This window comes from Oncorhynchus gorbuscha, linkage group LG21 (genome assembly GCF_021184085.1).
Source record: "Oncorhynchus gorbuscha isolate QuinsamMale2020 ecotype Even-year linkage group LG21, OgorEven_v1.0, whole genome shotgun sequence".
NCBI lineage: Eukaryota > Metazoa > Chordata > Actinopteri > Salmoniformes > Salmonidae > Oncorhynchus > Oncorhynchus gorbuscha.
The window spans coordinates 11,233,648-11,257,580 of record NC_060193.1 but is presented as its reverse complement, the minus strand read 5'-3'; the positions used below and the strand labels follow the sequence as shown (position 1 = coordinate 11,257,580).

Sequence of the window (23,933 nt, the reverse complement as noted above, 5' to 3'; positions counted from 1 at the left end):
CACACCACAGCCACACCACACCAACCACACCAACCACACCACACCACACCACAGACACCACACCACACCAACCACACCACACCACACCACACCAACCACACCACACCACAGACACCACACCACACCAACCACACCACACCACACCACAGCCACACCACACCACACCACACCAACCACACCACACCACAGCCACCACACCACACCAACCACACCACACCAACCACACCACACCACAGCCACCACAAGCCAGAACAGCTTCTCTGCACCTTGGCCTCGATTCTACAAGTGTCTGGAGCTCAATCGGAAAGATGCAACAAATTCCACCATTTGGTGTTTTGTTTGACCTGTGGTGGAAACCGTCTCAGACGCCGCTCCAAACTCTCTCAGAAGTGTTGAGATCTGTTGACTGAGACGGCCATTTCATATGGTTTACATGGTTGTTCAGGCTCATCAAACCATTCAATGACCGGTCGTGTCCTGTGGATGGCGCTATTGACCATCCTATGGGGGCATAGCCATGGTAGCCAAACTAATGGCCTGCCCAGCATTTTCATACATGACGCTAAGCATGATGGGATGTTGATTGCTTAAATAACTCAGGGATCACACCTGTGTGGAAGCACCTGCTTTCAATATACTTTGTATCCCACATTTTCCATTGTGTAGGTAGTTACCTGTATTCACTTTACATTAATAATATTATATCAAGCTTTATTGAGCCCAGTACTACTAGCCCAGCTCGGTGTGTGACTAGCATCATCCCCATATAGTGTTGAGCGCGATGACATGTACTTCCTGTTTCCTGTGGCTTGACTCCACCCCTTGTGGTGTGGCCCCACCCCCTCTGATGACACACGTGTCATTGACCAGGTCCCTCAAGTCAGAGTTCATGTACCAGGCTTCTGTCCTGCTGCATGTTGGTCTCCTGACCAAGAACAACATTTAGAACTCTTTCATCTCCCTGTGACCCTGTTCTGGAAAACAAATCTAGAACCTTAGAACACACAGTGCCGTCAAAGTGTTGCCGAATGATCTTGGATCTCTTGATTTTGATTTGATAAATTACTTTCTTCCCTTAATTTCTGATCATGCCTTTTTTTAGTCCTGCTAATCTCAGTTTTCCTCTGAGTCACGCTGGTCAGAGAACCTTAATTAAAAGGACTTTTGATAGAATGTTTTTATATGTTTTGTCTTTAAATGTGGTAACAGACTCAGATATTATAAAAACAAACCATGTTTAGAAATAATCCAAACCTTTTTTAGCCAACACTGTTTCTGATGATAATTTGAATGAATCATATGTTAGTTATTAACACATAAACTTCTAACACTAAATACAGTAATTGTGTTAATCTTGGAATTGACTCATTTGTTGATTAAGTAGTTGATCGACATGAATTTAGCATTATGTCGTGTAAGACAATATAGAGATGTTAGCATTTTCTCCATTATCATTAAATACTTTAAGAACTGACACTATTTAGCTTTCCCTTTCAAACTATTACAAATACTTCCATTTCATCATATATGTACACAGCCAAACCCCAAGCAGCTATTCGTTTAAATAACGATATTGAAAATAAGCTGCATAAGATTTGATTTCTTAAAACAGTTATTTTGTTTGCCTTGAGATCTGGCTGTGTCGGATGTTAGTTATCCTGTGTCTAACTCTTGTTTTACCCCTGCACATTCTGCCGCACGGCTCTGTGATACAGGGAATTCTGGGATACTTAGGTCCTCCAGGTTAGACTCCATGGTGTTTGACGATGATGACCACTGTTGTTCTGTTGTGATAATACTGATTTGTGTTCATATTGAATAGCGGGACATTTTTTTAGCCCTGGTCCCTGATCCGTTTGTACTCTTGTCAACTCCATTGCATTGTTGGAACGATAGCACAAACAGCCTGGCACTCGCTAGCGTTTTGTTGGATTGGGTACGACTTTACCACGTTGCTGATTCGCTAACCATTCTTAATTTTTCAGGATGGGTTGTGTAGCCTAACAAAGGACTGTGGGCTACACATAAACTTTACACACACAAGAATACACCCCAAAATAAACAAAACACACTTGAACACACACTCCCCCTTCCCCCTTTGTACTGTATTCATACCAGAAGATGATGGTGGGAGGAGCTACAGGAGGATGGGCTCATTGTAATGGCTGGGATGATATGAATGGAACGATATCAAACATATGGAATCCTCTTATTTGACTCCGTTCCATTCATTCCATTCCAGCAATTACAATGAGCCCATCCTCCTGTAGCTCCTCCCAATAGCATCCTCTGATTCATACTGTATTTTAAATGGTTGTATGTGTAGTAGGTAATACAGCTACAGTGAAATTTGAAGTTTTCTACAGTAACCATAGAGATGGATCAGATAGTGTTCTACAGTAACCATAGAGATGGATCAGATAGTGTTTAATAGTAACCATAGAGATGGATCAGATAGAGTTCTACAGTAACCATAGAGATGGATCAGATAGTGTTTAACAGTAATCATAGAGATGGATCAGATAGTGTTCTACAGTAACCATAGAGATGGATCAGATAGTGTTTAACAGTAACCATAGAGATGGATCTGATAGTGTTCTACAGTAACCATAGAGATGGATCAGATAGTGTTCTACAGTAACCATAGAGATGGATCAGATAGTGTTCTACAGTAACCATAGAGATGGATCAGATAGTGTTTAACAGTAACCATAGAGATGGATCAGATAGTGTTACTAATATTGTTTTTTGTTATAATGTCAGGTTGAGGAGTTTGTTATCTCTAACCTCTGACCTCTGTGTGTGAAGGTCCTCCTGGCCCAGAGGGTCCTCGTGGCCTTGGGGGCAGCGGAGGGACCAAAGGTGAGAAGGGAATCCCTGGATCTTCCGGATCCCCTGGTTTCCCCGGAGCGAAGGGAGAATTGGGATCGCCCGGATTCCCAGTAAGGAACCAAAAAACTTAGATCCATAGATATTGATAGCAGGATCAATTCCATTTCAATCATGAACCAAATTGCTTTCATTGATCCTCTCCGCTCAAATATAGATCCTAACCCAGGGAAAGGGGCTATGGGTCGGTTTGGGATTGTGTGAAGTAAATTAGAATTCCATCTGGGATTGTGATGTTACATAACCCATGACCTCTCTCCTATCACGTGACCAGGGTATTCCTGGCCCTCCTGGTGGCAGCGGGCTGAAGGGAGACATTGGACTTCCCGGCGTTCCCGGATTCCCAGGTAAACGAGTAACAGCATTATTACATACAATTACATTAGCAACAACATTGACATTATCAACACTGACTTTGACTCTCCTCCATCTCTCTCCACTCCTTCTCTTCTTCCTCTCTCCTCCATCTCTCCTCCTTTTCCCTCTCTCCTCCCTCTCTCTCCACTCCTTCCCTCTCCTTCTCTCCTCCTTCTCTCCTCCTTTTCCCACTCTCCTCCCTCTCTCTCTCCACTCCTTCCCTCTCCCTCTCTCCTCCCTCTCTCTCTCCACTCCTTCCCTCTCCTTCTCTCCTCCCTCTCTCCTCCTTTTCCCTCTCTCCTCCCTCTCTGTCTCCACTCTTTCCCTCTCCCTCTCTCCTCCCTCTCTCTCCACTCCTTCCCTTTCCCTCTCTCCTCCATTTCTCTCTCCACTCCTTCCCTCTCCTTCTCTCCTTCCTCTCTCCTCCCTCTCTCTCCACTCCTTCCCTCTCCTTCCATTCTTCCTCTCTCTCCACTCCTTCCCTCTCCTTCTCTCCTTCCTCTCTCCTCCATCTCTCTCCACTCATTCCCTCTCTCCTCCCCTCTCCCTCTCTCTCCACTCCTTCCCTCTCCTTCTCTCCTTCCTCTCTCCTCCATCTCTCTCTCCACTCCTTCCCTCTCCTTCTCTCCTTCCTCTCTCCTCCATTTCTCTCTCCACTCCTTCCCTCTCCTTCTCTCCTTCCTCTCTCCTCCCTCTCTCTCCACTCCTTCTCTCCTCCATCTCCCTCCACTCCTTCCCTCTCCCTCTCTCCTCCATCTCTCTCTCCACTCCTTCCCTCTCTTTATCTCCTTCCTCTCTCCTCCATCTCTCTCCACTCCTTCCCTCTCCCTCTCTCCTCCATCTCTCTCCACGCCTTCCCTCTCCCTCTCTCCTCCCCTCTCCCTCTCTCCTCCCTCTCTCTCCACTCCTTCCCTCTCCTTCTCTCCTCCATCTCTCTTCACTCCTTCCCTCTCCTTCTCTCCTCCCTCTCTCCTCCTTTTCCCTCTCTCCTCCCTCTCTCTCTCCACTCCTTCTCTCTCCCTTTTTCCTCCCTCTCCCTCTTTCCTCCCTTACTCTCTCTACCTCTCTTTTTCCACTCCAGGACTAAAGGGAGAATCTGGAAGCCCTGGATCATCCGGTCTGCCTGGAGATCCTGGAGATCCTGGTCCTGCTGGTGAGTCTAGTGTTGCACCCTAAAGGAGAAACACCAGAAAGATGAATGGCTGAAAGCAGTGGTGTCTGTTAGCAATCACACACACACACACACTACACCCACACACACACTACACACACACACACACACTACACACACACACTACACACATACACACACACACACACTACACACACACACACACACACACACACACACACACACACACACACACACACACACACACACACACACACACACACACACACACACACACACTACACACACACACACACACACACACACACACACACACACACACACACACACACACACACACACAAACACACACACACACACACACACAGAACATGACACAAATGTTCACCAGCACACACACACACACACACACACACACACACACACACACACACACACACACACACACACACACACACACACACACACACACACTACACACTACACAGACACAAATGTTGAAACTACACACACACACACTACACACATATAAACACACAGCACTACACACACACACAGGTACACACACACACACTACACACATACACACACACTACACACACACACACACACACACACACACACACACACACACACACACACACACACACACACACACACACACACACACACACACACACACACACACACACACACACACACACACACACTCTGACCCCCGTCTTTGTTAACTCCAGGAAACCAAGGTGACCCAGGTGTCGCTGCGTCCCCCATCATGCTGAAGGGAGAACGTGGCCCCCCTGGCCCTTCAGGTCTGCCAGGCAACCGTGGCTCCCAAGGACCCCCCGGACAGGAGGGACGCTCAGGTCATTGGACTGTCACACCCAGTGTCTGTTTGACACAGGACATAATTTATAAAGTTACAGTCAACTTCGTTTTGCCAGAGAAGGCTTAAAGCTGCAGTTAGCTAGTTACTGGAGGAAGCTAGTTTTTCCCTCAAATAGAGACCACTCACTGAGTCCTCTGGTCTGTTTCAGGTCAGCCCGGGCAACCAGGGGACCCCGGTCCTGAAGGACCCCCAGGATTCAGTGGAGCCTTCGGCCGCAAGGGAGACTCTGGACCCGCCGGACAGCCAGGTAAGATTGCTCAGGTCCATAGAACACTAATAATGGTTCAAACCTCCTGAACTACATACTTTATGTTACACAGACTTAACCTTCCATCTGGCTCAGACTTAACCTTCCATCTGGCTCAGGTCCTTAACCTTCCATCTGGCTCAGGTCCTTAACCTTCCACCTGGTTCAGGTCCTTAACCTTCCATCTGGCTCAGGTCCTTCTCCTTCCATCTGGCTCAGGTCCTTAACCTTCCATCTGGCTCAGGTCCTTAACCTTCCATCTGGCTCAGGTCCTTCTCCTTCCATCTGGCTCAGGTCCTTAACCTTCCATCTGGCTCAGGTCCTTAACCTTCCATCTGGCTCAGGTCCTTCTCCTTCCATCTGGCTCAGGTCCTTCTCCTTCCATCTGGCTCAGGTCCTTAACCTTCCATCTGGCTCAGGTCCTTAACCTTCCATCTGGCTCAGGTCCTTCTCCTTCCATCTGGCTCAGGTCCTTAACCTTCCATCTGGCTCAGGTCCTTAACCTTCCATCTGGCTCAGGTCCTTCTCCTTCCATCTGGCTCAGGTCCTTCTCCTTCCATCTGGCTCAGGGCCTTAACCTTCCATCTGGCTCAGGTCCTTCGCCTTGCTCAAGGGCACAGCAACAGATTTTTCACCTAGTCAGCGCAGCCTTTCGGTTGCTGGCCCAATGCTCTTGACCGCTAGGCTACTTGCCGTCCAGACCTAACCTTCCATCTAGCCTACGAATAATGTTTCAAATCTCATGGAGTACATATTCTATGTTACACAGACCTAACCTTCCATTATGTATGTCAGTCATGTTCGATGCCTGTAAATATTCAGACCCCTTGACTTTTTTGTTGTTGCGTTACAGCCTTTTCTGAAATTGATTAAATATATATTTATTTTTTTGCAATCTACACACAATACCCCATAATGACAAAGCGAAAACATGTTTTTAGAAATGTTTGCAAGTTAAAAAATCAAACAGAAATATCTTATTTATGTAAGTATTCTGACCCTTTGCTATGAGACTCTAAATTGAGCCTAGGTGCATCCTGTTTCCATTGATCATCCTTGAGATGTTTCTACAACCTGTGGTAAATTCAATTGATTGGACATTTATTTTACTAGGCAAGTCAGTTTAGAACACATTCTTATTATGTTGTTCAGGGGCAGAACGACAGATTTTTACCTTGTCAGCTCAGGGATTCGATCTTGTAACCTTCCGGTTAGTAGTTCAACACTCTAACCACTTGGCTACTTGCCGCCCCGACATGATTTGGAAAGTCACACACCTGTCTGTATAAGGTCCCACAGTTGACAGTGCATGTCAGAGCAAAAACCAAGCCATGAGTTCGAATGAATTGTCCGTAGAGCTCGGAGACAAGATTGTGTCGAGGCACAGATCTGGGGAAGGGTACCAAAATATTTCTGCGTCATTGAAGGTCCCTAGGAACACAGTGGCCTCCAACATTCTTAAATGGAAGAAGTTTGGAACCACCAAGACTCAGCCTAGAGCTGGCCGCCCAGCCAAACTGAGCAATCGGGCGAGAAGCAGTGCGGCTTGGTTGGGTTGTGATTCGGAGGACGCATGGCTCTTGACCTTCGCCTCTCCCGAGTCCGTACAGGAGTTGCAGCGATGAGACAAGACAGTAACTACTACTAATTGGATACCAATTAGGGAAAAGGGATTTTTTTAAATATATTTATATATCCAGTGGTTGCAGTTAAGGTGTGCAATAAATAGGTGTGCAGTGTGTTCAATAAATAGGCCATAGTGGCAAAATAATGAAAATATAGCAATTAAACACTGGAGTGATAGATGTGCAAAAGATGAATGTGCAAGTTGAGATACTTGGGTGCAAAGGAGCAAAATAAATCAAATAAATAACAGTATTGGGATGAGGTAGTTGGATGGGATATTTACAGATGGGCTATGTACAGGTGCAGTGATCTGTGAGCTGCTCTGACAGCTGGTGCTTAAAGCTAGTGAGGGAGATATGAGTCTCCAGCTTCAGTGATTTTTGCAGTTCATTCCAGTCATTGGCAGCAGAGAACTGGAAGGAAAGGCGGCCGAAGGAGGAATTGGCTTTGGGGGTGACCAGTGAAATATACCTGCTGGAGGGCATGCTACGGGTGGGTGCTGCTATGGTGACCAGGGAGCTGAGATAAGGCAGGGCTTTACCTAGCAGAGACTTGTAGATGACCTGGAGCCAGTGGGTTTAGCGAAGAGTATGAAGCGAGGGCCAGCCAACGAGAGCATACAGGTCGCAGTGGTGGGTAGTATATGGGGCTCTGGTGACAAAACAGATGGCACTGTGATAGACTACATCCAATTTGCTGAATAGTGTTGGAGGCTATTTTGGAAATGACATCGCTGAAGTCAAGTATCGGTAGGATAGTCAGTTTTACGAGGGTATGTTTGGCAGCATGAGTGAAGGATGCTTTGTTTGCGAAATAGGAAGCCGATTCTAGATTTAATTTTGGATTGGAGATGAGTCTGGAAGGAGAGTTTACAGTCTAACCAGACACCTTGGTATATGTAGTTGTCCATATATTCTAAGTCAGAACCGTCCAGAGTAGTGATGCTGGACGGGCGGGCAAGTGTGGGCAGCGATCGGTTGAAGAGCATGCATTTAGTTTTACTAGCATTTAAGAGCAGTTGGAGGCCACGGAAGGAGAGTTGTATGGCATTGAAGCCCGTCTGGAGGTTAGTTAACACAGTTAACCTGCTCCAAAGTGCCAAGGATCTCAGACTGGAGTGAAGGTTCACCTTCCAACAGGACAACGACTCTAAGCACACAGCCAAGACCAGGAGGTGCTTCGGGATAAGTCTCTGAATGTCCTTGAGTAGCCCAGCCATAGCCCGGACCTGAAAATAGCTGTCCCCATCCAAACTGGCAGAGCTTGAGAGCAAACTTCTTCCATTTAAGAATGATTGAGGCCACTGTGTTCTTAGGGACCTTCAATGCTGCAGAAATGTTTTGGTACCCTTCCCCAGATCTGTGCCACGACACAATCCTGTCTCGGAGCTCTACGGACAATTCCTTCAACCTCATGACTTGGTTTTTGCTCTGTCAAGTACTGAGTAAAGGGTCTGATATTTCAGGAGGGTTTTTATACATTTGCAAAATTTTCTAAAAGCCTGTTTTAAGCTTTGTCATTACGAAGTATTGTGTGTAGATTGATAAGGGGGGAAAACTATTTAATCATTTGTAGAATATGTCTGCAACGTAACACAATGTGGAAAAAGTCAAGGGATCTGAATACTTTCTGAATGCACTGTATCATTAGTCAATAGTCATTACAATACATAGCTCAAGAAGAGTCAAATAAACTAAAATCAAGTCAACTTCGTTATAGTAGCCTACTGTTCATTGAGTTCTTAATGTTCCTTGTTCTCTGTGTCAATGACTGGACAGTATAGACAAGATTGAGTCATTGACAAACCTTGATCAAATACATTGAGGTGCATTTGATTTAGCTTGAAGTTTTCCATTTTTGGGACTATTCCACAGGGTCCACTGTACCGACCAAACCGAACCAAGTATTAGAGAGGTTTTTTCACGTTTTGGCCCAGGTCTGCCAGAGCAAACCAGAAATAGTTTGGCCAAATGATACTCCATGCTGGAACCATTTATTAAAATGGATTCATATTAATATCAATCATATTCATATTAATGTAATGTTATTATTATTGTCCCCTTTGTCTCCTATATCTCTACTAGTCTCCTACTCTCCAATACATAGCTCAAGAAGTGTCAAATAAACTAAAATCAAGTCAACTATAGTATTGTTCATTAAGTGTATTGAGTTGTTTAATGTCCATTCTATCCACTGTTCTCAGGTCAGCGTGGGTACCCAGGTCCCACTGGTTCAGATGGTCAGCAGGGTCCCCCAGGTAACCCCGGCTCAGCCTCTGTGACCCATGGCTTCCTGATCTCGAGACACAGCCAGGCTGAATATGTCCCTATCTGCCCCGAAGGGACCAGCCTCATCTATGACGGGTTCTCTCTGCTCTACGTACAGGGCAACGAGAGGGCACACGGACAGGACCTCGGTAAGACACACACACACACACACAGAGAGAGTAACGAGAGGGCACACGGACAGGACCTCGGTAAGACACACACACACAGAGAGAGAGTAACGAGAGGGCACACGGACAGGACCTCGGTAAGACACACACACAGAGAGAGAGCAACGAGAGGGCACACGGACAGGACCTCGGTAAGACACACACACACAGAGAGAGAGTAACGAGAGGGCACACGGACAGGACTTCGGTAAGACACACACACACAGAGAGAGAGCAACGAGAGGGCACACGGACAGGACCTCGGTAAGACACACACACACAGAGAGAGAGCACAGAGGGCACACGGACAGGACTCGGGCACACACACACACACACACACACACACACACACACACACACACACACACACACACACACACACACACACACACACACACACACACACACACACACACACACACACACACACACACACACACACACACACACAGAGAGAGAGTAATGAGAGGGCACACGGACAGGACCTAGGTAAGACACACACACACAGAGAGTAATGACAGGGCACACGGACAGGACCTAGGTAAGACACACACACACAAGCACACAGAGAGAGAGTAATGAGAGGGTGCACAGACATGACCTAGGTAAGACACACACACAGAGAGAGAGGGAGTAATGAGAGGGCGCACAGACATGACCTAGGTAAGACACACACACACACACACACACACACACACACACACACACACAGAGAGAGGGAGTAATGAGAGGGCGCACAGACATGACCTAGGTAAGACACACACACACACATACACACACACACACACACACACACAGAGAGAGAGAGAGGGAGTAATGAGAGGGCGCACAGACATGACCTAGGTAAGACACACACACACACATACACACACACACACACACACACAGAGAGAGAGAGAGAGTAATGAGAGGGCACACAGACATGACCTAGGTAAGACACACACACACACATACACACACACACACACACAGAGAGAGAGAGAGTAATGAGAGGGCGCACAGACATGACCTAGGTAAGAATGGAGATACACGATGACATTCATGAACACAGACGGTTGTTGTTGTGAGAGAAGCAACTCACAGTATTAACCTCAAATCTTCTCTTCACATATTCTTTCCTGTTTTCTTCTGTTCCCTTTCCTCCCCTCCCTCTTTCCTCCCCTCCCTCTTTCCTCTCCTCCCTCTTTCCTCTCCTCCCTCTGTCCTCCCCTCCCTCTTTCCTCCCCTCCCTCTTTCCTCCCCTCCCTCTTTCCTCTCCTCCCTCTTTCCTCCCTCCCTCTTTCCTCTCCTCCCTCTTTCCTCTCCTCCCTCTGTCCTCCCCTCCCTCTTTCCTCCCCTCCCTCTTTCCTCCCCTCCCTCTGTCCTCCCCTCCCTCTTGCCTCCCCTCCCTCTTTCCTCTCCTCACTCCCTCTCTCGTCTCATTTGTCAGGTACTGCTGGTAGTTGCCTGCGTCGGTTCAGCACCATGCCATTCATGTTCTGTAACATCAACAACGTGTGTAACTTCGCCTCCCGTAACGACTACTCCTATTGGCTGTCTACACCCATGCCCATGCCCATGAGTATGGCCCCTATCACCGGAGAAGGCATCAAACCTTTCATCAGCAGGTAGGGCGGGAGGGAGGGAGGGAGGGATACAATAGAGATACAATAGGGGACTATGATTTGATAACATCTAAGGGTGTTTTCACACTTGGTCCAATTGAGAATTTCTTTTGTGAACTCAGTGCATTTTTTAGTGCAGGGTAAACACTCCAAGTGAATTCAGACCCTCAAAAGAACCCCTGAAGCTGAGACAATCTAGCGAGGAGGTCTGAGATCGGTTCGCTTGATTAGGGCAATGTGAAAAAAAAGCTCCCCAGGTTCGCTTGTCATTATTCCTGCACCACACACTAGACTACCGCAACACTGTTTCCCCTGACATAACCCCTCACACTAGACTACTGATATAACCCCTCACACTAGACTACTGACATAACCCCTCACACTAGACTACTGACATAACCCCTCACACTAGACTACTGACACTAGACTACTGACATAACCCCTCACACTAGACTACTGACATAACCCCTCACACTAGACTACTGATATAACCCCTTACACTAGACTACTGATATAACCCCTCACACTAGACTACTGACATAACCCCTCACACTAGACTACTGATATAACCCCTTACACTAGACTACTGATATAACCCCTCACACTAGACTACTGACATAACCCCTCACACTAGACTACTGACACTAGACTACTGATATAACCCCTCACACTAGACTACTGACACTAGACTACTGACCCTAGACTACTGACACTAGACTACTGACATAACCCCTCACACTAGACTACTGACACTAGACTACTGACCCTAGACTACTGACACTAGACTACTGACATAACCCCTCACACTAGACTACTGTTATTACCCCTCACACTAGACTACTGACACTAGACTACTGACATAACCCCTCACACTAGACTACTGACACTAGACTACTGACCCTAGACTACTGACACTAGACTACTGACATAACCCCTCACACTAGACTACTGTTATTACCCCTCACACTAGACTACTGACACTAGACTACTGACATAACCCCTCACACTAGACTACTGACACTAGACTACTGACATAACCCCTCACACTAGACTACTGACACTAGACTACTGATATAACCCCTCATACTAGACTACTGACATAACCCCTCACACTAGACTACTGACATAACCCCTCACACTAGACTACTGACACTAGACTACTGATATAACCCCTCACACTAGACTACTGACATAACCCCTCACACTCTACTGACATAACCCCTCACACTAGACTACTGACACCCTCAGACTACTGACATAACCCCTCACACTAGACTACTGACACTAGACTACTGACATAACACCCTCACACTAGACTACTGACACTAACTACTGACTATAACCCCTCACACTAGACTACTGACATAACCCCTCACACTAGACTACTGACATAACCCCTCACACTAGACTACTGACACTAGACTACTGATATAACCCCTCACACTAGACTACTGACATAACCCCTCACACTAGACTACTGACACTAGACTACTGATATAACTACTGACACTAGACTACTACTGACACTAACTACCATAACCCCTCACACTAGACTACTGACACTAGACTACTGATATAACCCCTCACACTAGACTACTGACACTAGACTACTGATATAACCCCTCACACTAGACTACTGACATAACCCCTCACACTAGACTACTGTTATAAACCCTCACACTAGACTACTGACACTAGACTACTGATATAACCCCTCACACTAGACTACTGACATAACCCCTCACACTAGACTACTGACATAACCCCTCACACTAGACTACTGACATAACCCCTCACACTAGACTACTGACACTAGACTACTGACACTAGACTACTGATATAACCCCTCACACTAGACTACTGATATAACCCCTCACACTAGACTACTGACATAACCCCTCACACTAGACTACTGACATAACCCCTCACACTAGACTACTGACACTAGACTACTGACATAACCCCTCACACTAGACTACTGACACTAGACTACTGACCCCTCACACTAGACTACTGATATAACCCCTCACACTAGACTACTGACACTAGACTACTGACCCCTCACACTAGACTACTGACATAACCCCTCACACTAGACTACTGACTAACCCCTCACACTAGACTACTGACATAACCCCTCACACTAGACTACTGACACTAGACTACTGATATAACCCCTCACACTAGACTACTGACACTAGACTACTGACATAACCCCTCACACTAGACTACTGACACTAGACTACTGACATAACCCCTCACACTAGACTACTGATATAACCCCTCACACTAGACTACTGACATAACCCCTCACACTAGACTACTGACACTAGACTACTGACATAACCCCTCACACTAGACTACTGACATAACCCCTCACACTAGACTACTGATATAACCCCTCACACTAGACTACTGACATAACCCCTCACACTAGACTACTGACACTAGACTACTGACACTAGACTACTGATATAACCCCTCACACTAGACTACTGATATAACCCCTCACACTAGACTACTGACATAACCCCTCACACTAGACTACTGACATAACCCCTCACACTAGACTACTGACATAACCCCTCACACTAGACTACTGACACTAGACTACTGACATAACCCCTCACACTAGACTACTGACACTAGACTACTGACACTAGACTACTGACATAACCCCTCACACTAGACTACTGATATAACCCCTCCCACTAGACTACTGACACTAACTAACCCCTCACACTAGACTACTGATATAACCCCTCACACTAGACTACTGACATAACCCCTCACACTAGACTACTGACACTAGACTACTGATATAACCCCTCACACTAGACTACTGACATAACCCCTCACACTAGACTACTGACACTAGACTACTGACATAACCCCTCACACTAGACTACTGACACTAGACTACTGATATAACCCCTCACACTAGACTACTGATATAACCCCTCACACTAGACTACTGACATAACCCCTCACACTAGACTACTGACATAACCCCTCACACTAGACTACTGACATAACCCCTCACACTAGACTACTGATATAACCCCTCACACTAGACTACTGACATAACCCCTCACACTAGACTACTGACACCCCTCACACTAGACTACTGACATAACCCCTCACACTAGACTACTGATATAACCCCTCACACTAGACTACTGACATAACCCCTCACACTAGACTACTGACATAACCCCTCACACTAGACTACTGACACTAGACTACTGACATAACCCCTCACATTAGACTACTGATATAACCCCTCACACTAGACTACTGACATAACCCCTCACACTAGACTACTGACATAACCCCTCACACTAGACTACTGATATAACCCCTCACACTAGACTACTGACACTAGACTACTGACATAACCCCTCACACTAGACTACTGACACTAGACTACTGATATAACCCCTCACACTAGACTACTGATATAACCCATAACCCCTCACACTAGACTACTGACATAACCCTACTCACACTAGACTACTGACACTAGACTACTGACATAACCCCTCACACTAGACTACTGACATAACCCCTCACACTAGACTACTGACATAACTACTGACATAACTACTGACACTAGACTACTGACATAACCCCTCACACTAGACTACTGATATAACCCCTCACACTAGACTACTGACATAACCCCTCACACTAGACTACTGACACTAACCCCCCTCACACTAGACTACTGACATAACCCCTCACACTAGACTACTGACATAACCCCTCACACTAGACTACTGACATAACCCCTCTACTGACACTAGACTACTGACATAACCCCTCACACTCACACTAGACTACTGACATAACCCCTCACACTAGACTACTGTTATAACCCCTCACACTAGACTACTGACATAACCCCTCACACTAGACTACTGACACTAGACTACTGATATAACCCCTCACACTAGACTACTGATAACACACTACTACTGATATAACCCCTCACACTAGACTACTGACATAACCCACACTCTACTGACACTAGACTACTGACACTAACTACCCCCTCACACTAGACTACTGACACCCCTAGACTACTGACATAACCCCTCACACTAGACTACTGTTATAACCCCTCACACTAGACTACTGACATAACCCCTCACACTAGACTACTGACACTAGACTACTGACATAACCCCTCACACTAGACTACTGATATAACCCCTCACACTAGACTACTGACACTAGACTACTGACATAACCCCTCACACTAGACTACTGTTATTACCCCTCACACTAGACTACTGACATAACCCCTCACACTAGACGACTGACCCTAGACTACTGACACTAGACTACTGACACTAGACTACTGATATAACCCCTCACACTAGACTACTGACACTAGACTACTGACTCACACTAGACTACTGACCCTAGACTACTACAGCATTATTTCATCTGCAGTTATTCTTCTGCTATTTAATCTGTTACCAATAATATTTACGTGTAATATTGATGTAAAATGTCAATATTATCTTCTGATTACAATGATTATGTCTAATCTTTTAACTAAATGCAATGTTTTTCAAGGGTTCAGGGAACAGAACCGAAAACCGTAAAATAACACTATTATTTGAGCAACAGAACCCGAACCCAAAATTAAACTTATATATACTGTTCTGGAACATAACTGTTATTTTAAAACATGGGAACAAGTTAATAATGTTATTTTACGTTCCAGGCATTTTTTTTGCAGTTCCACAAAAATGTCAACAATGCACCTATGCAGAGCCCTCACTCTGTCACTCAGAAAGTTATTCCAGTGTCAGCCTGCCAGTTGGAAGTCTTTGCCAGTGGGTGTACAATACGTGTAGGCTACCTGCCCCTCCCCTCAGAAGCATAGGTTACTGTAGCCCCTCCCGTCAGAAGCATAGGTTACTGTAGCCCCTCCCCTCAGAAGCATAGGTTACTGTAGCCCCTCCCCCTCTGGGGCATAGGTTACTGTAGCCCCTCCCCTCTGAAGCGTAGGTTACTGTAGCTCCTCCCCCTCCGAAGTGTAGGTTACTGTAGCCCCTCCCCTCCGAAGCATAGGTTACTGTAGCCCCTCCCCTCAGAAGCATAGGTTACTGTAGCCCCTCCCCCTCAGAAGCATAGGTTACTGTAGCCACTCCCCCTCTGAATCATAGGTTACTGTAGCCTACTGACAATGTTACAAGCGTAATTCAGAAATTAGGGAGAGATGTTTAATCAGAGAAGAATGGATTTACTTTTTCAATACTAGTTAAGGATACTATAGTTATCACGTTTCACGTTGGATTTATTTACTACAAAAACGTAAGACATGTTTTTAATTTTAGTGCTGCTTTGCACACACAAGTTTGTTAAGATAGCTAGCTAACATTTTCTCTGGTCCAAAGTTAAACCAACACAGAAGTTCAAAGACATTCAGAGTTCCTCCATAAAAGCAGCTCCTCCATTGGTGTAATTCTGTGGACCTAATTCAGATAATGCATCCCCCAAACAAGATGCAGAGTGCTTCAAGACAAGCTTCCTCCATCCTCTCTCGCTCGCACCTCCCCCTCTAAATTTCATTTGCATCTTGCACCCTGCTCCGTTATTATGAAACCAGGCTGTTGCAGCAAAATACAACTTGCTCTTAACAACTTTCCTATACAGATGAAATCACTTACCCGTTCCACAGCAAGCTGCTCTGTCCACACTTACCCACTCCACAGCAAGCTGCTCTGTCCACACTTACCCACTCCACAGCAAGCTGCTCTGTCCACACTTACCCACTCCACAGCAAGCTGCTCTGTCCACACTTACCAGTTCCACAGCAAGCTGCTCTGTCCACACTTACTCACTCCACAGCAAGCTGCTCTGTCCACACTTACCAGTTCCACAGCAAGCTGCTCTGTCCACACTTACCCACTCCACAGCAAGCTGCTCTGTCCACACTTACCCACTCCACAGCAAGCTGCTCTGTCCACACTTACCCACTCCACAGCAAGCTGCTCTGTCCACACTTACCCACTCCACAGCAAGCTGCTCTGTCCACACTTACCCACTCCACAGCAAGCTGCTCTGTCCACACTTACCCACTCCACAGCAAGCTGCTCTGTCCACACTTACCAGTTCCACAGCAAGCTGCTCTGTCCACACTTACCCACTCCACAGCAAGCTGCTCTGTCCACACTTACCAGTTCCACAGCAAGCTGCTCTGTCCACACTTACCCACTCCACAGCAAGCTGCTCTGTCCACACTTACCAGTTCCACAGCAAGCTGCTCTGTCCACACTTACCCACTCCACAGCAAGCTGCTCTGTCCACACTTACCCACTCCACAGCAAGCTGCTCTGTCCACAGCAAGCTGCTCTGTCCACACTTACCCGTTCCACAGCAAGCTGCTCTGTCCACACTTACCCGTTCCACAGCAAGCTGCTCTGTCCACACTTACCCGTTCCACAGCAAGCTGCTCTGTCCACACTTACCCACTCCACACCAAGCTGCTCTGTCCACACTTACCCACTCCACAGCAAGCTGCTCTGTCCACACTTACCCACTCCACAGCAAGCTGCTCTGTCCACACTTACCCACTCCACAGCAAGCTGCTCTGTCCACACTTACCCACTCCACACCAAGCTGCTCTGTCCACACTTACCCGTTCCACAGCAAGCTGCTCTGTCCACACTTACCCACTCCACAGCAAGCTGCTCTGTCCACACGGATTGGTGAAGTCATTTAATGTCACGCTAAATGTAAAAAATACATATATTTCAGAGGTTTAAAAATAAGGGAAAGGTACACTATAAAACCAGCCTTGGATCGGATCAAAACTGTACTTTGCTGGTTGGAACAGTGGAACTGAATGAAAAATAATGATTCCGTTCAGAACTAAATTATTGAAAAATTATTTTTATTTCCAACCCCTCCCTGAATATTAGTTTCCAAAATGTAAGTAGGTCAGTGGAGGCTGCTGAGGGGAGGTCGGCTCATAATAACGGCTGGAACAGAGCGAATGGAATGGCATCAAACACATGGAAACCATTCCACTGATTCCACTCCAGCCGTTACCATGAGCCCGTCCTCCCCAATTAAGGTGCCACCAACCTCCATGTGAAGTAGGTACATCGAGCTGTACGATCACACGTTCTGATGGAATGGCTTGTCCTGTACTTTTACCTAGTACATTGAGTGAATGCTGGTGGGTGGAAAAAATCTATTGGTTCCTTTTCTAAACATAACAATGTGAATGCAAAGAGGACTCAGACCATCAAATAGGTGAAGTGAGCTGGCAAAAGAGTCTGGCAAAAGAGTCTGGCAAAAGAGTCTGGCAAAAGAGTCTGGCAAAAGAGTCTGGCAAAAGAGTCTGGCAAAAGATTCTGGCAAAAGAGTCTGGCAAACTTTGATTCAAAAGTAAAGGCAGTGTGAGCGTTAAGATATGAGACTTGTAAGTCGCTCTGGATAAGAGCGTCTGCTAAATGACTTAAATGTAAATGTTAAAAGCATGTGTTTAACTCCTCTGTGTGTGTTATTAGGTGTGCAGTGTGTGAGGCCCCTGCCATGGTGATCGCTGTACACAGTCAAACCATTCAGATCCCCACCTGCCCCAGCTACTGGGAACCACTGTGGATCGGATACTCCTTCATGATGGTACACACACAGACTCACACTCACACACACAGACTCACACTACCACTCACACACACACACACACACTCACACAGACTCACACTCACACACACACACACACACACACACACACACACACACACACACACACACACACACACACACACACACACACACACACACACACACACACACACACACACACACACACACACACACAGACACACTCACACTCACACACAGACTCACACTCACACACACACACTCACTCACAGACACACACACACTCACTCACTCACAGACACACTCACTCACTCACAGACTCACATTCACAGACACACACACACACACACACACACACACACACACACACACACACACACACACACACACACACACACACACACACACACACACACACACACACACACACACACACACACACACACACACACACACACACACACACACACACACACACACTCACAGACACACACACATGCCAACCAACCCTTGCCAAGGTACACATGAATCAAGCTTTACATTTTAAATGTGTTAACACATATTCAAAGCCCACTATATCCACACACAACTTCCTCTTTATTTCACTCTTCTTCTTCTCTTCTATCTCTCCCTCCACCTCCCTCTCTAACAGCACACCAGTGCAGGTGCAGAGGGCTCTGGTCAGGCTCTGGCCTCTCCTGGCTCCTGTCTAGAGGAGTTCCGGAGCTCTCCCTTCATCGAGTGTCACGGCCGAGGGACCTGCAACTACTATGGCAACACATACAGCTTCTGGCTGGCCACTGTCGACCAATCAGAAATGTTCAGGTACCATCAATCAATCGACCAATGATTTTCCAAACAGGAAATGTTTAGGTACAAGACACTGAGGTTGCTACTGAAATAGCACCCTATTCCCTATATAGTGCACTCTAGCTATAACTGGAAGTGCTAGCTAAACAGATTGGTTATTTTCATATACGATCTAAAGATCCCAGTGATCATACAGTGATGCCAACCTCTGACCTCTAACCCCTGACCCATAACAGGAAGCCACAGTCAGAGACGCTGAAGGCAGGTAACCTATCGACGCGCATTAGCCGCTGTGTGGTCTGTATGAAGAGGACGTAACAGCGCGGTGGCAACCGTTGCCGGGGACGACCGACAACGACAATGGCGGCAGGCGGGCGGAGTGGGGGTGATGTTGACGTCTCCGTGAGAACAAGGTGGAACTCCAATGGTGCATTGTCTTCCGGAAACAGCAACTTCATTGGTGCTACTGTGCAACACAGCAAGAAAAGAAAAAATGTTGATAAAATGAATTTATTTAATCTTTTATTCTTTTTACTTACCTCAAGTACGTCAAAAAGAAACACACAAAATCCACAAAAGGTGCCATGGTGAATGTGTGACAAAAGTGCATTTTGTTGAAATTTTTTCTATATTTCGCAGAGAATATATATATATATAAAAGTGTTATCAATAATGGTAACACTTCATTTTAAGGGGTCCTTATTACAGTATAATTAAATGTGTAACTGCGCTGTATCAAATATTGTATTTAATTGTAATAACTCATAGTTACACTGTAATAACAACATGTAACTGGTGATAATTTCAATCTGTAATTACAGGGGTGTAACAACAAATGCTTGTTACCATGCTTGTTACCATGCTTACCATGCTTGTTACCATGCTTACCATGCTTGTTACCATGCTTGTTACCATGCTTGTTACCATGCTTGTTACCATGCTTACCATGCTTGTTACCATGCTTACCATGCTTGTTACCATGCTTGTTACCATGCTTACCATGCTTGTTACCATGCTTACCATGCTTGTTACCATGCTTGTTATCATGCTTACCATGCTTGTTACCATGCTTGTTACCGTGCTTGTTACCGTGCTTACCATGCTTGTTACCATGCCTGTTACCGTGATTACCATGCTTGTTACAAATGGGAAAGTCTCCACTAAATTCACCAATAAGTGTTAACTGTCACAAGGTTGTAAACTCTTCTGGACAGATGTTCTGGATCCAAGATGACAAAGTTTGGAGGCTCAATAGGCTCTAATTACCCGTGTTGGCGCACACTTCAAAATCTCCGCTCGTTGTTGTTAGCAGTTTCCCCCCAAAAAGTGTATCAACTTGGTTGAGTTTCCAAAAAAAAGATCAGGTATAGGACAACCTCACTGACTGGAGTCTACCATATGGGTGTCAATACCGGATTATAATATATATTTTACTTACAATGATTGTGTATGTTGTCCATTATGTGGGAGGATAAACCCACAAGTACACCGCGGACTACATATAATATAAGTACAAGTACAATGTAATTACTGTTACAAAGGATTTCAGAACGTTAAAATGAAGTGTATCTTGATGGATACTTACTTGTAATTAACGTGTACTTTTATATAGTACATTGCCCATCCCGACAGCTTGGACCTCATTATAATGCTTCTGGAAGCACCATCAAAGTGAGAAAATAAACACACTAGTACACAACAGAGTACATGTAATATATGTATAAGTACAATGTCATTATTTCTGCTAGCTAATCCCAAAAATCTCAACAGATTGCATGGAAAGTCTATTCCGTAGACGGTAAAAAAACACTAGCTAGCTAGCCTAGTTGGTAGGCCCAATAAAAACGCCAGCTAACATTTGCTAGCTAGCTAGCTGGCCAACACAAGGCCAGCTAACATTTGCTAGCTAGCTAGCTAGCCAACACGAGGCCAGCTAACTACCTATGTTAAATGTTCCTCAACAGCAAAACCCTTGCAAAGTTACATGATGGTCTTATGACCATTTTAAGTGCATTTATAAACCCTTATTCAACCAAGATTAATAGGCTTTGGCACGAATGACCATAACTGTTTATGTGTCTAAAAATGTTTAATTAAAGTAATTGACCAATTGTCAAATGCACCATGAAATAATGTAAACAATGTTTTTGATGTGAACCGTTTGGGAAACCTTTGTTACCGTTGGACCTGGGAATCAGGCTCCAGATCTTTTTGTGCAGAGTTGTGTCAATGTAGTGGTCGGTTTTTAATTGGCTAACACTTATCACGTGGTTAGTGCAGGCTGAAATATGGTGCGTTGGGATACTTTCGGAAACTGTAACATCTATAACAAGCATGGTAACAACCATTTGTTGTTACACCCCTGTGTGTAACAGCAATTACCACCAGTTACATATTGTTATCACAGTGTAACTATAAGTTAGTTATTACAATTAACTACAATATTTGATACAGTGTAATTACATATGTGATTACACTGTAATAAGGACCCATTAAAATGAAATGTTACCAAAATAATACATGTGGATTTTTGGTTATTGGCACAGACGAGGTACATCATTTTGTTTTTAGACAGATGTGCTATTTTTTTAGTTTTTAGTATTTTTTAGTTTTGTTGTTACCAAATCGGCACTTTGACCTCGGAACATCAAAGAGAACAGATGCACTGATGAGCTTTCTTAGCGAGACTGATTCTTTTCCAGGCTTACATTTTTTTAATGAATCTTTCCATTGTTCTTTTTTATAAAAAAAATAAAAAATAATAATTCTCCTTGGTGCTATTAACTAACACTGCTGTGTCTCTCCCAGCCTGTTAACTACTGGCCTTATTGCTCTTCATGTAAGTAATTCAATGTGTATATTATGTAAGACATAAAATAGGTATTTAGCTATAATACGAATTTCTGGGTTATTTTTGTTTCTTCAATCTGCTTAATATATATGCCATTTAGCAGACGCTTTTATCCAAAGCGACTTACAGTCATGTGTGCATACATTCTACGTATGGGTGGTCCCGGGGATCGAACCCACTACCCTGGCGTTACAAGCGCCATGCTCTACCAACTGAGCTACAGAACCCCTCACTCATTGCATTGATTCATGAATTCATTCATTCACTCACAAATATTGTACAAAGTATGACATCAATAAATGAAACAGTATTTTATATATATATATAGAAAAAAAGTATAATTATATCAACTTTATTTAGATACGGGCGTGAGATTTTTTCATCATTCATTTATTTTATCTCCAAAAGGTCGTCATTTTTTTCCCCATTTCACAAAACGATTGACTGTTGTCCTCCTCCTGACAACAAAAGTGTTTCCCGGTCAACCAATCAAAGACCCTATCCTATGATGATGTACTGTGTATGATAATGCCAATCACTCAAGCTTTTGTATTCGATTTTTACTAGTAATCTATCGTTGAATGCAATAATAGGTTGATAATTAAATCCACTCAACACCTTAATAGAAAATGACTCAAGTAAAAGTGATAGTCACTCAATAAAATACTACTTGAGTAATAGTCTAAACGTATTTGGTTTTAAAAAATCATTTCAAATTCCTTATATTTAGTAAACCAGATGGCACCATTCTCTTTTTTTTCTTTTTCTTTTACGGGTACCCAGGGGCACACTCCAACACTCAGACATCATTTACAGAGAGCCAGGGGCACACTCCAACACTCAGACATCATTTACAGAGAGCCAGGGGCACACTCCAACACTCAGACATCATTTACAGAGAGCCAGGGGCACACTCCAACACTCAGACATCATTTACAGAGAGCCAGGGGCACACTCCAACACTCAGACATCATTTACAGAGAGCCAGGGGCACACTCCAACACTCAGACATCATTTACAGAGAGCCAGGGGCACACTCCAACACTCAGACATCATTTACAAACTAAGCATGTGTGTTTAGTGAGTCTGCCAGATCAGAGGCAGTAGGGATGACCGGGGATGTTTTCTTGAAAGGGCGTGAATTGGACCATATTCCTGTCGAAATGTAAGGAGTACTTTTGGGTGGCAGGGAAAATATATGGAGTAAAAAATACATGATTTTCATTAGGAATGTAGTCGAGTAAATGTTGTCAAAAATATAAATTGTAAAGTACAGATACCAAAAAAAAAACTTTATAAGTAGTACTTTAAAGTATTTTTAATTAAATATTTTACACCACCGATTCACATCTTTACTCTGGTCTACGTTGTCCCACTATGAACTGCCGGTAGTACGTTGCGTATTGTTATGTACTGCAAGAATAGAATTTAATAGAATTTGGTCTATTCGTTCTTGTTCTATTCT

General features: G+C 44.8%; 1 protein-coding gene across 1 annotated transcript in view; it reads left to right on the top strand.

Annotated features, from left to right (window-relative positions):
* The window catches only part of LOC124008874 (collagen alpha-5(IV) chain-like), a 152,796-nt gene extending 130,409 nt beyond the window's left edge, over positions 1 to 22,387 (top strand). Inside the window, exons 38-47 of the mRNA XM_046320459.1 lie at positions 2,809 to 2,942; positions 3,164 to 3,236; positions 4,328 to 4,399; positions 5,116 to 5,244; positions 5,416 to 5,514; positions 9,344 to 9,556; positions 11,004 to 11,181; positions 18,711 to 18,825; positions 19,460 to 19,632; positions 19,854 to 22,387. Of these exons, the coding sequence (XP_046176415.1) occupies positions 2,809 to 2,942; positions 3,164 to 3,236; positions 4,328 to 4,399; positions 5,116 to 5,244; positions 5,416 to 5,514; positions 9,344 to 9,556; positions 11,004 to 11,181; positions 18,711 to 18,825; positions 19,460 to 19,632; positions 19,854 to 19,935 (1,268 nt within the window). The 3' untranslated portion in view covers positions 19,936 to 22,387. The remainder of the gene's footprint in view (positions 1 to 2,808; positions 2,943 to 3,163; positions 3,237 to 4,327; positions 4,400 to 5,115; positions 5,245 to 5,415; positions 5,515 to 9,343; positions 9,557 to 11,003; positions 11,182 to 18,710; positions 18,826 to 19,459; positions 19,633 to 19,853) is intronic.
* Positions 22,388 to 23,933: the final 1,546 nt, after the last annotated feature.